The sequence below is a fragment of the Drosophila subobscura genome, chromosome U, assembly GCF_008121235.1.
Source record: "Drosophila subobscura isolate 14011-0131.10 chromosome U, UCBerk_Dsub_1.0, whole genome shotgun sequence".
NCBI lineage: Eukaryota > Metazoa > Arthropoda > Insecta > Diptera > Drosophilidae > Drosophila > Drosophila subobscura.
In genome coordinates, this window is record NC_048534.1 from 18,062,240 (window position 1) to 18,084,783 (window position 22,544).

The following is a 22,544-nucleotide window of genomic DNA, read 5'->3' on the forward strand; positions in this document are numbered from 1 at the left end:
GCGTCATACAGCTGGTCCCCAGAGCTTTTTCCCATAGAGAAAAGCTTTTGTCTTGGAAAAGTTTGGCAAAGCAGAAACAAAAACCGGTATTTCTGATACCCTTCAATGGGGAAGTATTCGTTCAGTGAATGAGTTTCTTTTGAGTCTTGATAGTGTAATTATTTATTTGCTGAATTTCTCAGCTTAGTTGCGATGATTTCTTTCAGTCTAATAATGCATTTGGTTAACTGTAAACCAGGGGTCGGCACGCTCAACATTCACATGCTTTGAAGTGTGTTTTTGTGGGTAATTAATTAGGTAAATATGTACAAATGCCTCTTAAGAATGGATCCAGCAAATGCAATTAAAGCGTAAAGGGTATCATAAACTTCGTCTAAACAAACGTTTTATGTTTTCCCTCTGTGTGTTAACTGCTAGCTGCCTGTGACACTTCTACTGCTTGCTCATGCATCTCCTGCTTGATCGTTTCCTTCTCCTGCTTCTCCTCATCTGGTGGCAGTTCAATGTTCACTGCTTTCAGAGCCTCCCGTATCCATGTGGGAATCGGATCCTTGCCAAAATGTCTGGCCATAAAGTCAAGCACAAATTGTGGGAACTCATCGCGTTGAATGGCTTCTCGCATGGACCGCATCAGACGCAGCTGGTAGGCCACGTTGTGGATGCTGAGCAGAGAGCAGGAGACGCTCTCATTGGTGGCAATGTGATGGAGGTACGAACGGGTATAGCGCTTGCACGTGCTGCATTCGCACTGCTTGTCAATGGGCTGCAGGTCCAGCTTGTATTTCGGCTGCTTAAGATTCAGCTGTCCGCTGTCGACCAAGGCACAGCCGAAACGTGCCGTACGCGTGGGAAAGACACAATCGAACATATCAATGCCCAGGGCCACGCAGACCACAAGATCGGCGGCAAAGCCCACGCCCATGAGGTAACACGGTTTGTCACGCGGCAGATGATCCGTGCAGACATCAACCATGCGCCAGAAATCGTGTTTGCTCTCGCCGCCACTCAGTCCACCGACCGCAAAGCCTCGCACCTGCCGCTCCATCAGTGCGGAGACGCAACGCTGCCGCAGTGGCACGTCGAGACCTCCCTGAACAATGGGAAACAGAGACTGATCATCGTCCCGGGCATGGGCCTCGATGCAGCGATCCACCCAGCGTATTGTCCGCTCCATGGCCTCCTCCACACGTGGTCCGGTTGTGGTCGTCTTGACCACATCATCCAGCTGCATCATTATGTCCGCTCCAATGGCATTTTGGATCTGTATCGAGTGCTCGGGCGTCAGCATACATTCGCTGTTGTCGAAGGGTGAGCGAAAGTTCACGCCCTTCTCGTTAATCTCGGCCAGCTGCAGCAGAGAGACCATCTGGAAGCCACCAGAATCCGTCAATATGGCCCGTGGCCAGCCCATAAACTTGTGCAAGCCGCCAGCTAGCCGCAAAGTCTCAATGCCCGGCCGTAGTCCCAGGTGATAGGTGTTGCCCAGCAGGATTTGGCAGTTCAATTCAATCAGTTGATCCGGCAGTATGCCCTTCAATGTTCCCTGTGTGCCCACCGGCATAAACACTGGCGTATTTACCTCACTGTCCCTGCGAAACAATAACCATTTATGATGTTCATTCATGAGTAACAAAGAATCAATTTTGAGCACACTCACCTCAGTGTCATCAGGCCAGCCCTTGCCTTGGATACGGAGCACTCCGCCACGACCTTGTAGGTCAGTGGAGGAATATTTCTGGGACTCATTTAGTTATCAAATGGCAAAAACAATCAAAATAAATGTAAATTTTTATTTGCCGGTGCACGTTTTCTATGTGAATTAGTGTGCCCGCACTCCACTAACGATAAAATAAATAAAATGGCATTTGGTCTTTTGTTATCGTTATCTGTTATTTGACGATCTGGCACTGTTATGCAGAAAGATTGAAATATAAAAGTCGAATAAAATGTTTTATTTAAGATATTTTGTACACATCTATTGTACAATTACTAGCTTAAACAATTCTAAATGAGCACAAGTGGGTGAGGGGATGTACAATTTAGGTAACTAACCAAGGCCCGAATACTTTAAAATTCAAGCGGAATTAAAATGCAGCTAATAAAAAAATAGTTCTTCAAGCGTTCTCATAGCGCTGCTTCATCATCTTCTTAATATAAGTTTTGTAATCGTTTCCAGGCAGCATATTGCCAGCCCTGTTTCCCAAGCCCACATTGTTGGTGCGACCCTCAGCCTGTGGATGCAAGAAATTGCATTAATTAATTATTTAATTTAATATTTAAGTTTTAGTTATGTAACCTCTATGATCTGTGTGCGCCCCTGATTCTTCCTGCCCAGACCCTGACCCTCCGTCCAGCCCATCTTCTGCATCAAGCGATTGCCCACATTATTCGAGCTGATGGGCAGGGCTGCAGCCGCGCTGGCGTTGTTCTTCTGACGCGTCTGCAGTGTCTTTATCTCCTGCTCGAAGCGCTCTCGGCTACGATTCGGCGGCGGTGGATCGCTCTCCCCGTACTTCAGTCTCCTCTCCTTGGCGCGGTCCCGATAGCTAAAGAAAGGACTCATAGATTTAGGAAATATTTGGTCACATGAGGGCCTTTCACTTACGATAATCCCGCATCGCTGTCTGGATCAGGATCGGCTTCGGCAGCCACAGCTCCTGCACTCTGATTGAGCTTCGCCAGATTCTCTTTGTGCAAATTTGACATTTTCAAATGCTTCTGCAGAATTTCGAGGGATTGGAAGGCACGTTTACACAACAAACACGTCAGCTTCTGGAAGTCCACAAAGTCCATTTCGTCAGCAGCGGCACTGGATCCGGATCCACCGACAGCCGCCGCTGGTGCCCGTGCGGGCCCCGCCGCATTGTCCTCATCCGATTCGGAGCCACCGCCATAAGCCTTGAACAGCTTATTCCCGCTGAGTGGAGCCGCAGGCGGCATAAAGTCCGTCAACTTGGCTCGCTCCTTCTTCTCTAGGATGGAGAATCCGACATCTGCATACGAGCCTTGAGTGGAACGCGAAGTGCTGGGCCCCGACATCTCGCTGCCTGATAGAATGGGATGGGGTGTGGCCACCACGGTGTAGTCCTTCTTCTGGTTGAGCTGCTTGGCCCACTTCTCCATGTCTTTGACGATCTTCTTGGCCACCTTCACCTTGTCGTGCTTGTTGTTTCCGTCCTTCTCCTTCTCCTTGTCCTTTTCCCTCTCCTTCTTGGAATCGTCGTCCTTCTGCTCGGCCTCCGCCAGCACCTCTTTCAGTGCTGCCTGGGTGGAGGCGGGAGTCGCCAGAATGTAGGTGCTGCGCCGCTGATCCCAGTACAGATACGCTCCCGTTTCGTTGTTGTAGTAGTACTGGGAGTGGGCGTCGTAATAGAGACCCGTGCTCGGGTCGAAGTAGTACCCAGAGGTCTCATCGTACTGGTAGCGGGAAACATCAGGTGCGGCTGCAATGGGGAAAGCTTGTGTTAAATGATACTTGAGGCTGTTTTCTATTCACTTACGATAAGTCTTGCCATCGTTTCCTCTTGGGGCAATCACATTCTGAGCGGCGAAGGCGGCTTTAATCTCGGCAGCTGCCTGGGCAGCAGCTATGGCAGCCGCCGTGGCTGTCGTCTCAATTTGGTTCATCTTTTTCTGCTTTCGCTGAATGGCCGAGAGAGCCACCGCAGCACCGGAATTGGCTTCTGTTAGCTGAGGGTCTGAGGCGCTGCTCTTGGCTATCTCTGCCGTGTAGTAGTCCGTGTAGTACTGGACATAATGCGCCTGCTCCGCCGGATTGGAGGCATACAACGAGGCACTGTACTCGGCGAGACGGGAAACATCGGCCAGAGTATAACTTCCACCAGCTCCCGAGGGTGCCACAGCTGCAATCGATCCGTTTGGAATGCCTCCACTGGCCGAACTCGTGGAAGTGGCAGCTGGCGATTCCTTTGGTAACTTTGGTCGATCATCTACATCGACGCAGTAGCTAATGGCAACTGAAATGGAAGGGATTAGGAATGAGTAAGGAGTACATAAACCATGAAAACACTCACCTTCACGATCGTCTAGGGTCAGCGGTGGATCCAGCGCTGTCAGGGCATTGTGCAACTCCATGGAGTCGACGAGCGTGTCAAACTGCAGATAGCAAATGCCTCGAGATGCCTGCGTTAGGGTATCACGACTGATCAGCACTTTGCTGATGGACTTGGCCAGCTTGGGCAGCAGCTGCTGGAGGGCAGTCAGCACGCCCTCCTCGTTGGTCAGGGCATCCAGATTGCGTAACATAATCTCTGCATGGGGAAAGCATCTCAGTTTAGTTTGTCTGTTGCTTAAGCTGAACTAAATGGCATTGAGATGGGATTGTTTTTGTTTGGTATACTTTTTGTGAGAATTCGGCTGACTTCATCGACGCCCTCGCTGGCACCAGCGAGGACGCTTTCGCTTTCCTCGCGCGAGACGTTGCACATAAAGCACTGGACACGACGCTTAAAGTTGGTGGCACCACACTGAAAAAACAAACGAAGGAAAGACATCAGTTTAGTGCAGAGCAGTAGGTTAAAGGCAATCCTTACCTTGACACAGTTCCAGTCCGAGATGCGTGTGTTACGCGTGTACTGCATGGACACCCGATGATCGCCCAACTGGAGCGTGCCCTGAAGCGGAGAAGGAAGAGAACAGAAATAATTGCGTGTTAGTGACTGGAATGATTGGTTCACAAGTTTCACAGGCTACACAGTCACCAGGTTGCTTCTGTTCTGTGTGTTTGCAACGCGCAGGAGTCGCGCCGGTTGTAGTCGCTGGCAGTTTGATCCATTTGATAACCGCTATAAGTGTGAAATGTTCACTTTAAGTTCAGTTCTCGCTTTGAGTTTCAACTCTTAACCATCCTAATTTGGACTCGAGAAGCAAACGAAACTGATGAAATGATGAGATGCTCAATGCGCAACTAAAAAGGGCAACAAAAGGAGAACCGAACTTAAAGCTCAGATTTCGTTTCTTTAGAGTTGAGTTACAGATGCCGCTGAGTTTGGATTTGAATCAAGAAGATTTGAATTCCCTGTCTTGTTGGTTTGTTTGGGATACCTTAGTTATTTCCATCCATTGTCTCGATTCCTCGACGGTTTTAAACTCGACAAATGCGAAACAGCGTGAGGCACCTAAATTTTAGATAGAAGCAGATACGAAAATGTTTTTGTCAAAATATGTTGTTGGATGTTTCAATAGTTTTGTAACATTTGTTGGAGATTGGGATTGCTTTTGGTTTTCGAGTATTGTGGAATTTTGTAGATGTTTGTCGTAAGCCGTAAGCCAACTGTTAAATGAATTGTATTTCCTCTCGATCACTGCCGATTGCTGGCCACTCAATACTCACGCTCTTCGTGTGCTTTCAGACTAGCCTAATCATATGTATAGCAAATAAAGTAAGCTCGTTGGATGTGTAACCCACCTGTAGGCTGCTTCCTCATCACTCGTATCGAAGTGGGCTCCATATCCACTTTGATCAGCTCTCCCATGATCTGCAAGGATTACATTACAAATCGTTACAAATCGCCCTCCTTTCTGGCTTACGTCTGCCTCCGTAACGTGCTTCTGGAGACCGAAGAGTATGATGTTGTTTTGGGCCTCGTTGCAGGGTCTGTGATGCTTGCGGCGATACTGGCTCTCATCGCTCTCATCGTCGGAGGAGTAGCGTCTCTCGCGGTCTCTCTCCCTCTCCCGCTCCCTGTCGCGTTCCCTGTTCGGTTGGTTGCTGTTGCCGTTGTTTCCATTATTATGATGCCGATAGTCAGCGTTCCGACTGAAAATATGAATCAAAGCGTTAAGCTACCGACAGAATGTGCTACACATAATCCAGGTCTCACTTGCTGCGCTCATTCCCCCGATCGTAGTCAGAGTTTCCGCGTTCCCGCGACTGCCGCTCATAGTTCTTCCATCGGTGGTCGCGATTGTTGTCGTAGTTATCCTCGCGACGGTCATAGTTGTCCTCGTTGCGATTGCGCGAGTTGTAGCTCCGCTCCTCCTGGTAGTCGTCGTCGATCAGGTCACGATAGAGATCCTTGTCCTGGCTGCCACTGCCACTGCCGCCGGCATGTCTGTTGTAATGCGAGGAACGCTCGCGGCTGCGCGAGCGCGTATTGTGACGTCTGTAGCCACCGTGCTCTCGGCTCCTGTCACTGCAAGAACACACAAACATTTTTCATAATGTAAATATGAAACAGTGAAAGGCATACATACATAGAGCTATGCATGTCGAGAGGGTTTTCTTACCGTGAACGTGACCGGGATCGACTGTAGCGTCTGTATTGACTCTCGCGGTGGTCAACGCCTCCACCGCCGTTGCCATTGCCACCGCCTCCTCCTGAGAAGCCTCGCCCGTAACGGGAATCCATATTATGCTAATCTAATACGAATCGGTAATTATGTTTAATTTTTCTCTCTCCTCATTCACACACGCCTGTCGCCTGAGGCCCTTTTGCCTTTTGCTGAGCTCTAAAGGTAAACTTTAGCTAGTTACTTTTGCACATTTCTTACGTATTGCACTTTTCTGGCAGAACCAAGAGTATATTTAAAGTATTCTCGATTCCCGAAGTCCGTTTATTGAGCGTGAAATAAAATTGTACAACAAAAAAAGGCTGTCGAAAAAGTCTGTGCCTCCTTTGCCATTCACACAAAACCGACTACATTTATCGACCATCGATACCAGACAAGTTCGCATGTGTTGCAAAGCGAAGCACAGACATTGCAAGTCTCCACTTATTAAACAGCTGCTCGATGAATTAGTCTCCACAAAAGTCTCCACACACCAACCACAGCCGGTGGAACGGTGGGAATTTTTGAAAGGTGTGAAAGTGGAATTTACCTGTTTGTTTCTCTTAGAAACTGCATAAAATCAGCTTGTAACTTTGTTTGGCTGTTGATCAGCGCCTCGAAGGAGAATTACTGCCTCTTATGGTGCTCCTTTTGCTTTTCTAGGCACTCTTTCTCCATGTCAATGTCCGAGCTCTTTCGGGCTCCACGCAAATATTCAATATTCTCCTGCCATCTCAGATTGCAGTCATTGTTTACAATTTCGAGTTTATTTTACAATTGTATTTGTATAATTTATGTTATCATACCACAGTAAACATATAATAATAATTAAAATCTTAATAAATACATTTTCGGGCATTCTTCTGGCATGTTCAGGCGTTCTCATAGCGCTGCTTCATCATCTTCTTGATGTAAGACTTGTAGTCTGTGCCAGGTGGCAGGTTGCACACCTTGTTACCCAGGCCTATACTCTTGGTGCGCCCCTCAGCCTGTGGATATACAATTTACATTAAAACATTACCGACGAAAGGCTGTATTTGACTCGTGTTTACCTCTATGATCTGTGTGCGCCCCTGATTCTTCCGGCCCAGACCCTGACCCTCCGTCCAGCCCATCTTCTGCATCAAGCGATTGCCCACATTATTCGAGCTGATGGGCAGAGCTGCAGCCGCGCTGGCGTTGTTCTTCTGACGCGTCTGCAGTGTCTTTATCTCCTGCTCGAAGCGCTCCCGACTGCGATTCGGCGGCGGTGGATCGCTCTCCCCGTACTTCAGTCTCCTCTCCTTGGCGCGGTCCCGATAGCTAAAGAAAGGACTCATAGATTTAGGAAATATTTGGTCACATGAGGGCCTTTCACTTACGATAATCCCGCATCGCTGTCTGGATCAGGATCGGCTTCGGCAGCCACAGCTCCTGAACTTTGATTGAGCTTCGCCAGATTCTCTTTGTGCAAATTTGACATTTTCAAATGCTTCTGAAGAATTTCGAGGGATTGGAAGGCACGTTTACACAACAAACACGTCAGCTTTTGGAAGTCCACAAAGTCCATTTCGTCAGCAGCGGCACTGGATCCGGATCCACCGACAGCCGCCGCTGGTGCCCGTGCGGGCCCCGCCGCATTGTCCTCATCCGATTCGGAGCCACCGCCATAAGCCTTGAACAGCTTATTCCCGCTGAGTGGAGCCGCAGGCGGCATGAAGTCCGTTAACTTGGCTCGCTCCTTCTTCTCTAGGATGGAGAATCCGACATCTGCATACGAGCCTTGAGTGGAACGCGAAGTGCTGGGCCCCGACATCTCGCTGCCTGATAGAATGGGATGGGGTGTGGCCACCACGGTGTAGTCCTTCTTCTGGTTGAGCTGCTTGGCCCACTTCTCCATGTCTTTGACGATCTTCTTGGCCACCTTCACCTTGTCGTGCTTGTTGTTTCCGTCCTTCTCCTTCTCCTTGTCCTTTTCCCTCTCCTTCTTGGAATCGTCGTCCTTCTGCTCGGCCTCCGCCAGCACCTCCTTCAGTGCTGCCTGGGTGGAGGCGGGAGTCGCCAGAATGTAGGTGCTGCGCCGCTGATCCCAGTACAGATACGCTCCCGTTTCGTTGTTGTAGTAGTACTGGGAGTGGGCGTCGTAATAGAGACCCGTGCTCGGGTCGAAGTAGTACCCAGAGGTCTCATCGTACTGGTAGCGGGAAACATCAGGAGCGGCTGCACAAGGAAGAGCTTGTGTTAAATGAAACTTGAGGCTGTATTCTGTTTACTTACGATAAGTCTTGCCATCGTTTCCTCTTGGGGCAATCACATTCTGAGCGGCGAAGGCGGCTTTAATCTCGGCAGCTGCCTGGGCAGCAGCTATGGCAGCCGCCGTGGCTGTCGTCTCAATTTGGTTCATCTTTTTCTGCTTTCGCTGAATGGCCGAGAGAGCCACCGCAGCACCGGAATTGGCTTCTGTTAGCTGAGGGTCTGAGGCGCTGCTCTTGGCTATCTCTGCCGTGTAGTAGTCCGTGTAGTACTGGACATAGTGCGCCTGCTCCGCCGGATTGGAGGCATACAACGAGGCACTGTACTCGGCGAGACGGGGAACATCGGCCAGAGTATAACTTCCACCAGCTCCCGAGGGTGCCACAGCTGCAATCGATCCGTTTGGAATGCCTCCACTGGCCGAACTCGTGGAAGTGGCAGCTGGCGATTCCTTTGGTAACTTTGGTCGATCATCTACATCGACGCAGTAGCTAATGGCAACTGAAAGGGAAGGGATTAGGAATGAGTAAGGAGTACATAAACCATGAAAACACTCACCTTCACGATCGTCTAGGGTCAGCGGTGGATCCAGCGCTGTCAGGGCATTGTGCAACTCCATGGAGTCGACGAGCGTGTCAAACTGCAGATAGCAAATGCCTCGCGATGCCTGCGTTAGGGTATCACGACTGATCAGCACTTTGCTGATGGACTTGGCCAGCTTGGGCAGCAGCTGCTGGAGGGCAGTCAGCACACCCTCCTCGTTGGTCAGGGCATCCAGATTGCGTAACATAATCTCTGCATGGGGTAAGCATGGCAGGCAGGTTAATGAGTGTGTATCTCTATCTGAACAAAATGGCATGGCATGAGATTGTTTTTGTTTGGTATACTTTTTGTGAGGATTCGGGTGACTTCATCGATTCCTTCTCCGCCCCCACAGAGGGCGTTCTCGCTTTCCTCGCGAGATGCGCTGCACATGAAGCATTGGAAGCGCCGCTTAAAGTTGCTGGCACCGCACTAAAGTTGCAAGAAACGAAAGGATTTATTAATTTTTATACCCGGTACTCGAAGAGTAAATAGGGTATATTGTATTTGTGCACATAACGGTTGTATGTAACGCACAGAAGGAAACGTTTCCGACCCCATAAAGTATATATATTCTTGATCAGCATCAATAGCCGAGTCTATGTCTGTCTGTCTGTCTGTCCGTCTGTCCGTCTGTCCGTCCGTCTTGTTGAGCGCCTGGATCTCAGACACCATTAAAGCTAGAGCCACCAAATTTTGCATCCATACTTCTGTATGCTCACACTGTTACAAGTGTATTTCAAAAATGAGCCACGCCCCCTTCCGCCGCCGCAAAAGGGCGAAAACCTCCCAAATCTACAATTTTGAAGATAGCAGAAAACTAAAAACGCCATTCCGTAGGGAATGACCATATCTATCAGATCACCAAATTGGGATACGATTGGATCATTATTATAGCCACAATGAAGAAATTAATTTGCAGTAGCCAAACCCACCCCGTCCCGCAGCATTCACACTCTGCTTCGCGCTGTTTATGGCCTGGCCCCTGACACGTCACTGCCTCTGCCTCTGCCGCTGACTCTGCCGCGACTCTGCAGTGTGTGTTTCTAGGGGAGGGTGGCGAGCTAAAGGAGCGTGTTGGCGTGAGTAGTGTTGTTGATGTAGATGACAGATGAAGAAAAAATGTAAAATTTGACAAATAACCGCTAAAGTGCAGATGTAGTACTGAGTGCCGGGTATAAAAGTTGTGACGCGTAAGAAGCGTCTCACACGTCCCTTCTCGTTTTGTATGATTTTGATTGGACTAAAGTGTAAAAAAATACCAAGATGTTGAATGAAGAACAGAATAAAAGAGGAAGCGCTGTGTATTCTGGTCTGTCTGTCTTCAGCATTCGCCTGTTTCTACGTACATTTTCGAAAGTGTGAATTAGGCTCCTACTATTGTTTTCTGATACGAATTTTCATATATGGACAGCGAACAAAATCACGAGCGACGTCTTAACTATCTTAAAATTATCGCAAAAGGACTTAAAACAGAGTGAAGACTGCACATGAAGGGACTGCACGCTTACGGGCATTGAGCGAGGCTTCAGTCATCGCTCGTTTACGAACACTAGAGATAGTACCGCTTTACTGTTGCTTGTGGTCCAATGTGTATGCACATTTGTATGTGTGTGTTTGTCATCGCGAAGGAAGAATCAATACAATTTCTTTGCATTTGTCGCTCAATGAACATATTCAATGCCCCACAAAACCACAAATACTAGTTCCCTGTGCGACTAAATCAGACGCATCGAACGAAAGCTCAAATGGGATTTGTTCTTAATGCAACATCTTAGTAATTAGCAGCATTTTTGTTTACCTTTATGCAAGTCCAGTCCGACATCCGTGTGTGGCTATACTGCATGGACACCCGGTGGTCGCCCAACTGGAGCGTGCCCTGAAGCGGAGAAGGAAGAGAACAGAAATGATTGCGTGTTAGTGACTGGAATGATTGGATCACAAGATTCACAGGCTACACAGTCACCAGGTTGCTTCTGTTCTGTGTTTGCTGTTTGCTACGCGCAGAGGTCGCGCCGGTTGTAGTCGCTGGAAGTTTGCTTTTGCTCCATTTGATAACCGCTATTTGAGAGTGAAATGATTACTTTAAGTTCAGTTCTCGCTTTAAAGTTTAAACCATCCAAATTTGGACTAGAGAAGCAAACGAAACAACAGTCAGAACAGATGAAATGATGAGAACCTTAATGCTTTATGCTTTAGGCTCAATGCCCAACTGAAAAGGGCGACAAAGGGAGAACCGAACTTAAAGCTCAGATTTCGTTTCGTTAGAGTTGAGTTACAGATGCCGCGGGGTTTGGATTTGAATCAAGAAGATTTGAATTCCCTGTCTTGTTGGTTTGTTTGGGATACCTTAGTTATTTCCATCCATTGTCTCGATTCCTCGACGGTTTTAAACTCGACAAATGCGAAACAGCGTGAGGCACCTAAATTTTAGATAGAAGCAGATACGAAAATGTTTTTGTCAAAATATGTTGTTGGATGTTTCAATAGTTTTGTAACATTTGTTGGAGATTGGGATTGCTTTTGGGTTTCGAGTATTGTGGAATTTTGTAGATGTTTGTCGTAAGCCGTAAGCCAACTGTTAAATGAATTGTATTTCCTCTCGATCACTGCCGATTGCTGGCCACTCAATACTCACGCTCTTCGTGTGCTTTCAGACTAGCCTAATCATATGTATAGCAAATAAAGTAAGCTCGTTGGATGTGTAACCCACCTGTAGGCTGCTTCCTCATCACTCGTATCGAAGTGGGCTCCATATCCACTTTGATCAGCTCTCCCATGATCTGCAAGGATTACATTACAAATCGTTACAAATCGCCCTCCTTTCTGGCTTACGTCTGCCTCCGTAACGTGCTTCTGGAGACCGAACAGTATGATGTTGTTTTGGGCCTCGTTGCAGGGTCTGTGATGCTTGCGGCGATACTGGCTCTCATCGCTCTCATCGTCGGAGGAGTAGCGTCTCTCGCGGTCTCTGTCCCTCTCCCGCTCCCTGTCGCGTTCCCTGTTCGGTTGGTTGCTGTTGTTTCCATTATTATGATGCCGATAGTCAGCGTTCCGACTGAAAATATGAATCAAAGCGTTAAGCTACCGAAAGAATGTGCTACACATAATCCAGGTCTCACTTGCTGCGCTCATTCCCCCGATCGTAGTCAGAGTTTCCGCGTTCCCGCGATTGCCGCTCATAGTTCTTCCATCGGTGGTCGCGATTGTTGTCGTAATTATCCTCGCGACGGTCATAGTTGTCCTCGTTGCGATTGCGCGAGTTGTAGCTCCGCTCCTCCTGGTAGTCGTCGTCGATCAGGTCGCGATAGAGATCCTTGTCCTGGCTGCCACTGCCACTGCCGTCGGCATGTCTGTTGTAATGCGAGGAACGCTCGCGGCTGCGCGAACGCGAATTGTGACGTCTGTAGTCTCGGTTCCTGTCACTGCAGGCACATACAAACATATTTCATAATGTAATATGTACAAGTGAAAGGCATACATACATATGTACGTACAAAGGTATGTACCAAAAGGTTTTTCTTACCGTGAACGTGACCGGGATCGACTGTAGCGTCTGTATTGACCCTCGCGGTGGTCAACGCCTCCACCCCCATTGCCATTCCCTGCGCCTCCTCCTGAGAAGCCTCGCCCGTAACGGGAATCCATATTATGCTAATCTAATACGAATCGGTAATTATGTTTAATTTTTCTCTCTCCTCACACGCGCCTGTGGCCCTTTTGCAGAGCTCTAAGGGTAAACTTTAGCTAGTTACGTATTCAAGTTTGTACATTTCTTACGTATTGCACTTTTCTGGGAGAACCAAAAGTATATATAAATTATTCTCGATTCCCGTAGCTCGTTTATTGAGCGTGAAATAAAATTTGTACAACAAAAAAAGGCTATCGAAAAAACTCTGCCTGCTTTGCCATTCACAAAAACCGACTGCAAGCTATCGAAACTAGGACTGAGTCGAATGTGTTGGAAAGCGGAGCACTGACATACATCACTTACAGCTGTTTGTGGAATTTAGGGGAAAATCCCGATTTTTTTTAAATTTACTGATCTATTTTATAACTCAAGCATTTATTTTCCAATTGTATTTTTATTATTTTTTAAACAACAGCGGGTAAGTGTAACGCTTTCACTGCCACCAAATTGTTAAAAGCAGTGACCACTCCACATGGCCATGACATATTTTTGCTCGAGGTGAAATAGTGGCCTTGCAACCATATCGGCAATCTTTAGGTTAATAAACTCTAATCAGATCAGAGGATCGTAGATTAGATTTGGTGTTTGTTCAGGGACACCCACTCCTACTTATTTGCCATTCACACAATGGCGATAGTTGATGATTGAGAAATCTAGAGACGAACCTACTGAAATAATACAAAACGTAAAAACAAATCTTCAACAATCAGAGAGTCTCAGATGTGAAGTTAATAAAAATTACTATTAAATAACTGGCATTCTAATTATAAAAAATGATTAAACTAACACGAAATCACTGAAAGTGATCTTTTACAGTTATAGCGATATAGTCGGAGTATCGCACACCTCTAAGGAGAGTGCTTCAAAACGTCAGAGGGCTTGCGCTTGGCAACACTGAAAGTCACTCACTACGCAGCGTGTCTTGGGGAATAACCATTTTATAATATTTTTCTTCGATCTAAACAGAGACTTCCCCCGAATATAGAGAGAAGCATAATCAGCTCGGCAGCCGTCACTCTGCTTTTTGTGAAAGAGCTGTACAAAGTGTTAAACAATGAAGAAAGTGTTATTAACGAAAACGCAGCGCATAGAGCGAGTGCCGTGCGCCACAGACCTGATTTTGAAGCAGACGGCGCCAGTTCGAGTTGTTGCAGCAGCTGCACCACTGAACAGCAACGCGTACATACAACGAAAATCCTTTCAGTCCGTATACGAGGATATATTCAGATTGCTCTTGCGTATACCCGATAAAGGTATGCAACAACGTGTCATGGATGCCATTAATGGACGGGGCAGCGATAAGGCATCTGCGACATTTACCTCGCAGCTAAAAAAACAGTGTTACTGTGGGGCATCCAAAGCTAACGCTTCCACACAAACAGATGAAGAGCCAAGGCCCAGCACATCTTATCGATATCATGCGACACCAAATTCACTACAAAAGTTGTTGCTAGAAAGTGATTCACCCGATTCTGGTGTACCCAGTGGCAGCAGCCCCAGTCCAGCTCGATCCGCGCCTCTAATTGTTGCGAAAAAGCGTGGCCGCAAGCGCAACAACTGTGTGCCAAAGGTGGTCAAAGTGTCCGCAGCTGAACAGGCGCAACAGGAACGGGAGGATAAACAACTGACACCCGTGATAATCAAGAAGAAAAAACTGGATCTTCCTGTAAGTTAACAGACTGGCCTCATGCTGCGTTTGAATACTTAATTTATAATATTTGTTGTTTCCCAGGAACCGGCGATCAAAGAAATACAACGACCGATATCAGAGCGTCGCAGCTCGAACATTTCGGATATATCCATCAATTCATCAGTGGTGGAACAAGGTCTCGAAGACGTGGACAGCTTTATACAAGACGGTACGGATAAGGAGCAACTAAAGGCTCTACTGGTACGAATAATGACCAACGAATTCAAGACGTCTCGTGTTTTGTCGCCGGAAGGCCTGCTGTGAGTAATTCAACATGCCAAATGCACCAACAGATGTTTAATTTTCGTTCCCGTTTAGGCCCATCCATAATGCAATTTTAAAGGGCGACACTAATGCCGTAAAACGTCAGATTTTTGTTTGCACCCATAGCAATGTTAATATCAATGAAATGCTCAGCGCGGAAGGTGAAGATTGCCTTGAACTTGCCCTAATGAACGATGCTGATCCGGAACTGGTCACAGACCTGCTGAAAGCGGGCTGCTTGCCCAATCACATTTACGAAAACTCCAACACGGCTCTGCATCTAGCTGTCATCAACAACATTAATCTAGAATCGATAAGGGAACTAATGCTACGCATTGATCTGGAACTCCTGCTGCAAACCAACGATGACGGGTACACGGCCTTGCACTTGACAGTACGCCACAATCAGTACAACGTTGCAGAGACCATTTTGGACTGCATCGATGAGCGGCAATTGGCTGGGGAGCCAGTCTATGAAAGAGCAACAGAGGGGACAGATCCAAGGCTGACGCCAGAGAAGGCATTTGCCAAATACTATGAGCGTGCCTGCGATAGACTTGAACTAACCAAACACAGGCTCAAGGATCGTCGCTTAAAGATGGATATCCTAAATGCCGTAGAGTCGAGAGCGGGCAACACTCCGCTTTTCTTTGCCGTAGAACAGGAGCAAGGTGAGCTAATGGCTTCAGGGAATGATATCATAGCATTGCATCATCATTATCTATTGCATATATATTTCAGAGCACTTTTGTTATTTCCTGCTGGCTCACATGTGCGATCCGGATCAAGAAAACCTCAGCGGGCATTCCCCAAAATCATTTCACTACGAATATGCTCGCATTTTGCGCATTAATTTGAAAATATCCCGCGTAATGGATAAGGTTATTGGCATATTAAATGGATGACGATAATTGTGCACACATTAACTTTTCCTAGACTAATTTGTGAACATTGTTTTTACATAGTAAAAATTACAAACATTTAGCCCCAGTTGAGCTCAAAATTGGTTGTCTTCAGCTTTGCCAATTCCATTGGACGCAGCGAGGGTGGTAAACCACTCTGATGGTGAGTTTTCCAGGGCCATTTCTTAGGTTTTCGCCTCCTAGTTTTGGATTTCTTTTGCGCAGCAACTGCAGAATAAAAATTGAGTGAATGTTGGATGTTTCCATCATAATTCGTATACCATACCTAGCTGCTCCAGCTTCTTCAATTCCTGTTCACTATAATGCCCATAATTGCAATATAGATCAAACTTGCAGTAGCCTTTAAAATAGCGCTGACATGGCTTCTTTAGGCGCTCCTCTGCCAAAATCTTTGCGGGATCTACAACAGCAACAAAATGTTAGTTTAATTCGGAAATATTTGGAGTTGCCTGCCCACCTTCGAAGCGCCGCATGTAGCGATATTTGGCCACCGTGTGAGAGATGCCATTGTTGTGCAGCTTGCGCACATTTACATCACTCTTCATATAACAGCCGCAGTAATCACAAAAATAACTTTGACCCATTTCTGCAACGCAAAGGTAAACAATTACTTTTTGTCCTAGAGATGGTCGCGTGGAAAATGCATGCGTCGATAGTGCAGATCTCCATGGTGATGGCAGCCAATGGACTATCAGATGCGCACAGCTTGAAAATGATGTTTTGCATATTTGCAAAAATGGAATCCATTTATCAACTTTTCAGGTACCAAATTATGTACAATTGCCATTTCAACATAGCTATCATTTACACGACTGTCACACCTTTCCCAGACAGTCCAAATACATCCATTCATCTGCTCCGATATCTGCACATATCTTTGCAACACTGCACCGCCGCGAATGGCAATTCATGCAAAGGAGTCGCTGACACCACCACTAAGTAAAAGACGAGAATTTGGCAAAAAAGCCGGCGGAAAAGAGAAATTTCAGAGTTTTAACCCATATAATAGAGGAATGGAGCCCACGCTGGACACGTATAAGCTTAGCTGTGAGCTGTTTGGGCATAGCTTGGATGTGCGCGCCGTTGCAGTTGGTGCGAGCACGCCCGAGGGCGGTCAAATTATTTTGTCTGGCTCTCGGGACAAGAGTACAAAGCTGTGGAAGCCAATTGGGTGCGTTGTGTTAGCTAAAACACGTGTTTGTCCATCCTCAAGCTTCCTTTGACATTCCAGCAACGAGTATATTGAGAGCCTAACCCTGCAAGACCACAAAAACTTCATCTCCTACATATATTTCCATACCGCCGAGCAGTGGATTTGCACGGCCAGCAATGACGCGACAATTTGCATCTATAAGCAAGACGGCTTTCTGCCGCTGCTTACGCTTAAAGGTCACGAGTCGACCGTTTGTGCGTTGTCCGAGGGCCTGCATCCGCGCAGCCTCATCAGTGGCAGTTGGGACAAAACGGCCCGTGTGTGGAGCATTGGAGAAACGGGCGAAGTGACGACCATAACGCTCAAAGGGCACGAAGCAGCTGTGTGGGCGGTTGCCACTCTGAAAACGGAACAAAAGTACGTGACCGGAGGGGCCGACAAGTGCATCTACTACTGGAACGACAAGGGCGAGAAGCTGCGTCTGCTCAAGGGCCACACCGACTGCGTTCGCGGTCTGATTGGTCTGGAGGCCAACACGCTGCTCTCGTGCGGCAACGATGCTGTTCTGCACTTTTGGAACGAGGATGGCGAGTGTGTGCGCAAGCTGACGGGGCATACCAACTACATCTATGCCATGGCACGGAATCAGGCGCTGGGCGACCAAGTGGTCGTCTCCTGCGGCGAGGACAGCACCCTACGCATGTGGAATGTGATAACCGGCGATCAGCTAGGCGAGCCCATTCTGCATCCGGCCATATCGGTGTGGTCAGTGGCGTGCCTGCAAAACGGCGACATTGTCACGGGCTGCAGCGATGGCGTTGTGAGAGTCTTTAGCAAGGAACCAGCGCGGCAAGCGAGCGAAGCCGTGCAGAAAGCCTTTGACCTAGCAGTGGCCACACGCAAGTCGCAGCTAACCGAGGAGATTGGCGGCGTTAAAAAGACAGAGTGAGCATTGGCTAAGCTCTGGAAGTCGCTGACTTAACTCCTTCTTTTAGTCTTCCAGGTCCGGAGGCGCTGCTATCGAATGGCACCCGCGAGGGACAAACGAAAATGGTGCGTCATCTGGATGGATCCGTCAAGTGTTATAGCTGGGAGCTGGGAAAGTGGAATTTAGTTGGTGATGTCACAGGAGCGTCGGGCGGCACGCAGGCGAGCTCGGGCAAGAATCTGTACGAGGGCAAGGAGTATGATTTTGTGTTCAATGTTGACATCTCGGACACGGCTCCGCCGATAAAGTTGCCCTACAATCGCGGTGAAGATCCCTGGCTGGCCGCACAGGCCTTCATACACAAGAATGATCTGCCGCAGGCATATCTGGAGCAGGTGGCCAATTTCATTGTAAAGAACTCGGAGAGTGGGCCAATGGTGGTGAGTCAGGCGCCCACCGGCTATCAGGATCCCTTCACTGGCGGCTCTCGTTACGTGCCCGGCTCCAGCAATACGAGTGTCAGAACTACAGGCAATGCGGATCCCTTTACGGGCTCCTCCAGCTATTCCACTAGCAGCAGCCATGCTCCGTCCAGCGTGGATGTAAACTTTGTGCGTGCGGGCGATAAACACTTTCCCGTGAGCAGTTATCGCACATTTGATACCTGCGATGCCGCCAAAGTGCTGGAGAAAATGAAGTGAGTTCGCCATTGAGTGGAGCAATCCTTGAATTGAATTGGATTGCTTTTCCTTTCAGAGAGTTCAACAGCAAGCTGACGCCCAGCGATGGTAAAGTTGGGGATGAACTGCTGCTGGCTGTCATCAAGCTAACCGAACAGTCGCCGGTCCTCGAACTGACTGCTCTGGAGGCGCTGGTTATACTACTCAAATGGCCGGCGGGTCAGCTCTTTCCGGTCATCGACATACTGCGCCTGGCCGTCCGCAACGAGGCGATCTTCAGTGTGCTCTGCAATAGCCATGATTTCCTTAGCATCGTGCTACCACAGCTGGGTGGAGCAGCGGCTAATCAGTTGATGATCGTGCGATGCCTGGCCAACAGCCTCACCCACAAGACGGGACGGCAGGCGGTGGAGTCGCAGCTGCCCAAGGTCATTGAGCTGATCAGTGGCATTCGTGCGGGCAGCGCCAATCTACAGATTGCGATGTCCACCTTCTATCTGAATCTGACCATTTCGCAGACGCAGGGCGTGGCCAAGTCTGAAATATGCTACATGGTCACGACGGGCGTTGTCGAGCTGCTCAAGTGGGCCAAGGATCTGGAGGCCTGCTACCGGTCCATGCAGGCCATTGGCAACCTGACCACAACCCCCTGTGGCCAGGAGACCATTGCCCAGGTGATCTCCGTTGACTATGTGATGGACAAGCTGCGCGAGCTGACTAACACGCCCCAAGGCGAGAACTTCAGCAAGGTGAACTCCGTGGGACAGGCCCTGCTGGCCGCATTCTAAAACTACTTCCTGCATTAAGTCTAAATTATATATTGGAGAACGTTTTTTTCTAAATACACAATATTATACACAATCTTTGGAATGCTGTGGCGCCTCTTCTGTGGCTACCGTTGCTGCTGCAGCTGTTGGCTGCTGGCGGTTGTTTATGCGCTCCAGCAGTTCCAACTTCCAGCGTTCCTCGGGCACACCTTTGGCCCACTCCGGCACCGTTATGTTGGGCAACGTAATTGTGGACATTGCCTTCAGTATCTAGGGATAACAGTTATTTTATAAAACTATCGATCAGCTTTCTATGTGCTCCAACCTGTTCAGTTCGCGTCTTATCCAGCTCCATTTGTAGCGCTTGGGGCCGCGGCTCATTCCACACTTGTCGTTCGATTTCAATGTCGGCACACTCAATGGGCGGCATATTGGGATCACCATGTGTAACTTCCGCTGTTGCCAGATCGATGTCCTCATCATCTACGGGTAGTGCGTTAGGCACCGCTTCTAACTCCTCCTCCACCTGTGGTGGCTGTGGCTCTGTTCTCGGTTCATTGTCGTTCACATCGTCCATGGCAAGCCGCTGGTAGCCATCGTAGGCGTCTGATTCGTCGCTATCCTCGCTCTCGACACCAACACGTGGATGGTCCACCGCTGGCGTTGGAAATATCTCATGTCCAGGATCAGAAGGACCAGGATCGGGGCCCATTGTTTTATTTATTTTTTTTTTGTTTTTTTGATATTTAATCGCTACAGCGAAATTGGTTGGTCGCAGAGATGAGTCCGCATTGACCAGGTACTTCAGTTTTGTGTTGAATATTATAAAAAGTTACTGAAAATTTTGAGCTCAAAAAAGAGTTGTTTGCCGAACGAACACTAGAATTAGAATTCGTTTTATTTATTTATTTTGTTTTTTTTTCGCAGCACGATGACGATATCTCGCTTCGATAAACTGTAGCAGTGTTGTAAAAGTTCAGCCGATGCAGTGCTTTACAGCGAGCTCAAAGAGCCGTTACCTCAATGCAACACAAACTAAATAAATCATTTTAAAGTTATTATTTAATATTTAATACATATAACCCGCTGTGGATGCAGTGGCAGCTGAGCTGCTAACATCCGGCACCCCACCCTTTTGGTGAGGCACAATTGTGGATTTGATGTCACGATTAGAGGTTTTACGCAGCTCCGTTGCGGCGTGCTGCAGCTGCACCGTGCACTCGTTGCTGGCGCCATTCAGTGTGAGGTGAGCGCACTCCTTCTCGAGCAGCATGGCCAGAGCCTCCAGCAGCTCGACGAAACCGAGCGCCAGCGCGGCACGACGAATGCGATTGAGTTCCTTGTAAAAGTGCTGCGTCTTGTCGGGCATCTTCTTGGCGTGTCGCAGCACCTTCTGCACGTCGGACTGCAGACTCGCCTGCCGTATCCACACAACGCTGCTCTGCGAGTAGGAGCGACGATCGGCGCGTACCGGAAAGCTGGCTGTTTCGCCGGGTGCCAGATCCTCGGCAAAGCCAAGCAGCTCCAGATCTCCCAGCCAGGGTATGACATTCGAGCCCGGGGGCAGAATGTTCAGCATCAGATTGGACTTCTTCTTGGCATCGGTGAAGGCATAGATGAAGCCATACCACTTCTCGCCCACTCGCACCAGGGCGGCCATGTTCTCCATTTTCAGAGCACCGTGCAGCAGGACACAGAGGGACTCTCGCTGCTGCTCCGTTTGTGGGCCAGTGGAGTGCTTGAGCACGATCGTGACATCCGCATCGTCGCCGCTCTCTTCGGTGTCCTTGGGGTCCTTGGCGTAAAACTCACGAATGTCCTGCTCCAGACTCTCCAGCACATAGTTGGGATTGCTCGTGTCTAGCGTGAGTTTCGCTGGCTTCGCCATGCCCGCAGCCATGCCTGCCGACCGACGACTTGTCTTCTCACGCTCCACCTTTGGCAGCACCCAATGCCGACTGAGTGTCGCCGGCGAGCCAATGTCGGAGAGTGCCAGAAAGCCACACACCTCGATGCGCTGATCAATGTGTCGCAGCTGCGCCTCTACGCCACCCAGCACTGCCGGCTGCTCGTACGGCGTTGTGGGTGGCCAGAGGAGGACGGGCGCCTCCATGCGGAAATAGCTGCCGCACCTCAACGTGACTTCCGTGGACTTGTAGCTTGTCTCGCACAGACGCTCAATCAGCTCAAAGACGGCCGTGCGTCCCAGTTCGCTTTTGTGACTCGGCGCAGAGGCGGCGCTTCCTCCCTCATTTGTTTCCTGGTTCTTGACGGGCGTCATAAACAGCTGACCTGGAACGTAAAGAAGTTAAGGGGGCAAACTCTCGAGGTGTGTGCACTCCTCTACCCACCCTTCAGTGCGGCAGCATCCAGCAGCTGCTGATACACGACCAGAGCGCGTGTGAAAAAGAGATCGCTGTGCAGTCCCAGGCAGATGAAGTTCAGATTGTAATTGGCCACCGTGCGGAGCCATGCGTACTCCGGATCGGCTTCCTTGCCGGCATACCTTTCCAGGAACCCACTGATCGAGGTGCTGCAAAAGCCCAGACCGCAGTCGGTGAACACCACCAGCTGGAGCACATTCTGTGCCCCCCAGGTGGACATTATGCTGACGGATGTCTTGAGCAGCGTCAACAGACAGGACTTGTCCACAGTCTCAATCTTCTTTACCGCCTGTCGTATCTGATCGTAGTCACGCGTGAAATCCACCCTCAGATCCGCTGTCATGGTGTACGACATCAGAGCAAGGTGCTCCAGTTTGCCGGCCGCCGTGAAATTGTCCAGCAGATGCTGAATGCCCTTGATGGCCAGCGATAGATATGTGTGCTCATTCCGGCCGGGCACCTGGCGCAGCATCGAAATTGATGCATCGACGGCTATGATTGTGGGCATTTTGTAAATTGTTAAAACCACAAAATGTATTTATTCTCGAGCGTAGCGTCGTTTGTTTACGTTTCTACTTCTTGCGCTCCAGCTGAAAGTGCCATTCGCCTCGGGGCGTATTCACATCGAGTCTTCCATTTGGCGGCAACAAAGAAAATCAATTGAAACAACCGCCTGATTGAGCATCTTAATCAATTGTTTAACGAATGCATATTATATCAGATTTTAAATGTCTTTATTTGGCCGGTCAGACTGTTCTCGAGAGTCTTTTGTTTACGTTCTTCTTCTTGTACTCTAGCTAAAAGTGCCATTCGCCACGAATTGAGTGAAAATTGTGCAGCTCAGAAATTATTTTACTCACTCAAAAGTACTCAAATGTGCTCGTTCACTGTAGTGAATAGTCCTTGCCCAGCACTGGTGCACGCGTTCTCAAGTGAATGACTTAATTTCTTTCCATTTC

At 48.6% G+C, this 22,544-nt stretch overlaps 8 protein-coding genes across 14 annotated transcripts; 2 read left to right on the forward strand and 6 right to left on the reverse strand.

Annotated features, from left to right (window-relative positions):
• Positions 1 to 146: 146 nt before the first annotated feature.
• LOC117901623 (queuine tRNA-ribosyltransferase catalytic subunit) lies at positions 147 to 1,832 on the reverse strand. Its single transcript, XM_034812451.1, has 2 exons — positions 1,658 to 1,832; positions 147 to 1,589 (listed from the first exon to the last, which is right to left on the reverse strand). The coding sequence occupies exons 1-2, from the start codon at positions 1,744 to 1,746 to the stop codon at positions 407 to 409; spliced, it is 1,272 nt and encodes a 423-aa protein (XP_034668342.1). The 5' UTR covers positions 1,747 to 1,832; the 3' UTR covers positions 147 to 406.
• Positions 1,833 to 2,003: 171 nt separating this feature from the next.
• On the reverse strand, positions 2,004 to 6,648 carry LOC117901617 (RNA-binding protein 5-B-like). Of its 4 annotated transcripts, none has more exons than XM_034812437.1 (13): positions 6,514 to 6,638; positions 6,250 to 6,382; positions 5,844 to 6,155; positions 5,551 to 5,779; positions 5,429 to 5,498; positions 5,065 to 5,138; positions 4,554 to 4,634; positions 4,361 to 4,487; positions 4,035 to 4,271; positions 3,501 to 3,977; positions 2,606 to 3,443; positions 2,297 to 2,546; positions 2,004 to 2,231 (listed from the first exon to the last, which is right to left on the reverse strand). In XM_034812437.1, the coding sequence occupies exons 2-13, from the start codon at positions 6,369 to 6,371 to the stop codon at positions 2,115 to 2,117; spliced, it is 2,934 nt and encodes a 977-aa protein (XP_034668328.1). In that variant the 5' UTR covers positions 6,372 to 6,382; positions 6,514 to 6,638; the 3' UTR covers positions 2,004 to 2,114. The 4 variants fall into 4 exon arrangements, with proteins under 4 accessions (XP_034668328.1, XP_034668329.1, XP_034668331.1 ...); XM_034812438.1 differs by having other exon boundaries at positions 6,250 to 6,377; positions 6,514 to 6,630; XM_034812440.1 differs by lacking the exons at positions 5,065 to 5,138; positions 5,551 to 5,779; positions 5,844 to 6,155; positions 6,250 to 6,382; positions 6,514 to 6,638 and having other exon boundaries at positions 2,005 to 2,231.
• Positions 4,224 to 13,030, reverse strand: LOC117901618 (RNA-binding protein 5-B-like). Of its 4 annotated transcripts, XM_034812442.1 has the most exons (12): positions 12,632 to 13,006; positions 12,228 to 12,530; positions 11,941 to 12,163; positions 11,819 to 11,888; positions 11,455 to 11,528; positions 10,907 to 10,984; positions 9,411 to 9,537; positions 9,082 to 9,318; positions 8,548 to 9,024; positions 7,653 to 8,490; positions 7,344 to 7,593; positions 7,093 to 7,280 (listed from the first exon to the last, which is right to left on the reverse strand). In XM_034812442.1, exons 1-12 carry the CDS (start codon positions 12,751 to 12,753, stop codon positions 7,164 to 7,166), a joined length of 2,916 nt encoding a protein of 971 aa, XP_034668333.1. In that variant the 5' UTR covers positions 12,754 to 13,006; the 3' UTR covers positions 7,093 to 7,163. The 4 variants fall into 4 exon arrangements, with proteins under 4 accessions (XP_034668335.1, XP_034668333.1, XP_034668334.1 ...); XM_034812444.1 differs by lacking the exons at positions 7,093 to 7,280; positions 7,344 to 7,593; positions 7,653 to 8,490; positions 8,548 to 9,024 and adding an exon at positions 4,224 to 4,269 and having other exon boundaries at positions 9,317 to 9,537; positions 12,632 to 13,025; XM_034812443.1 differs by lacking the exons at positions 11,455 to 11,528; positions 11,941 to 12,163; positions 12,228 to 12,530; positions 12,632 to 13,006 and having other exon boundaries at positions 7,098 to 7,280; positions 11,819 to 11,865.
• Positions 13,031 to 13,663: 633 nt separating this feature from the next.
• LOC117901622 lies at positions 13,664 to 15,753 on the forward strand. The gene is made up of 4 exons (XM_034812450.1): positions 13,664 to 14,462; positions 14,529 to 14,746; positions 14,805 to 15,421; positions 15,492 to 15,753. The coding sequence occupies exons 1-4, from the start codon at positions 13,851 to 13,853 to the stop codon at positions 15,653 to 15,655; spliced, it is 1,611 nt and encodes a 536-aa protein (XP_034668341.1). The 5' UTR covers positions 13,664 to 13,850; the 3' UTR covers positions 15,656 to 15,753.
• Positions 15,633 to 16,299, reverse strand: LOC117901628 (zinc finger matrin-type protein 5). The gene is made up of 3 exons (XM_034812457.1): positions 16,131 to 16,299; positions 15,939 to 16,073; positions 15,633 to 15,880 (listed from the first exon to the last, which is right to left on the reverse strand). Exons 1-3 carry the CDS (start codon positions 16,255 to 16,257, stop codon positions 15,732 to 15,734), a joined length of 411 nt encoding a protein of 136 aa, XP_034668348.1. The 5' UTR covers positions 16,258 to 16,299; the 3' UTR covers positions 15,633 to 15,731.
• Positions 16,300 to 16,567: 268 nt separating this feature from the next.
• LOC117901619 (phospholipase A-2-activating protein) lies at positions 16,568 to 19,297 on the forward strand. The gene is made up of 4 exons (XM_034812446.1): positions 16,568 to 16,844; positions 16,905 to 17,771; positions 17,822 to 18,451; positions 18,511 to 19,297. Exons 1-4 carry the CDS (start codon positions 16,573 to 16,575, stop codon positions 19,220 to 19,222), a joined length of 2,481 nt encoding a protein of 826 aa, XP_034668337.1. The 5' UTR covers positions 16,568 to 16,572; the 3' UTR covers positions 19,223 to 19,297.
• LOC117901626 lies at positions 19,237 to 20,146 on the reverse strand. Its single transcript, XM_034812456.1, has 3 exons — positions 20,107 to 20,146; positions 19,527 to 19,925; positions 19,237 to 19,471 (listed from the first exon to the last, which is right to left on the reverse strand). The coding sequence occupies exons 2-3, from the start codon at positions 19,911 to 19,913 to the stop codon at positions 19,286 to 19,288; spliced, it is 573 nt and encodes a 190-aa protein (XP_034668347.1). The 5' UTR covers positions 19,914 to 19,925; positions 20,107 to 20,146; the 3' UTR covers positions 19,237 to 19,285.
• Positions 20,147 to 20,269: 123 nt separating this feature from the next.
• On the reverse strand, positions 20,270 to 22,180 carry LOC117901620 (integrator complex subunit 14). Its single transcript, XM_034812447.1, has 2 exons — positions 21,553 to 22,180; positions 20,270 to 21,493 (listed from the first exon to the last, which is right to left on the reverse strand). The coding sequence occupies exons 1-2, from the start codon at positions 22,091 to 22,093 to the stop codon at positions 20,271 to 20,273; spliced, it is 1,764 nt and encodes a 587-aa protein (XP_034668338.1). The 5' UTR covers positions 22,094 to 22,180; the 3' UTR covers position 20,270.
• Between the last annotated feature and the right edge of the window lie 364 nt (positions 22,181 to 22,544).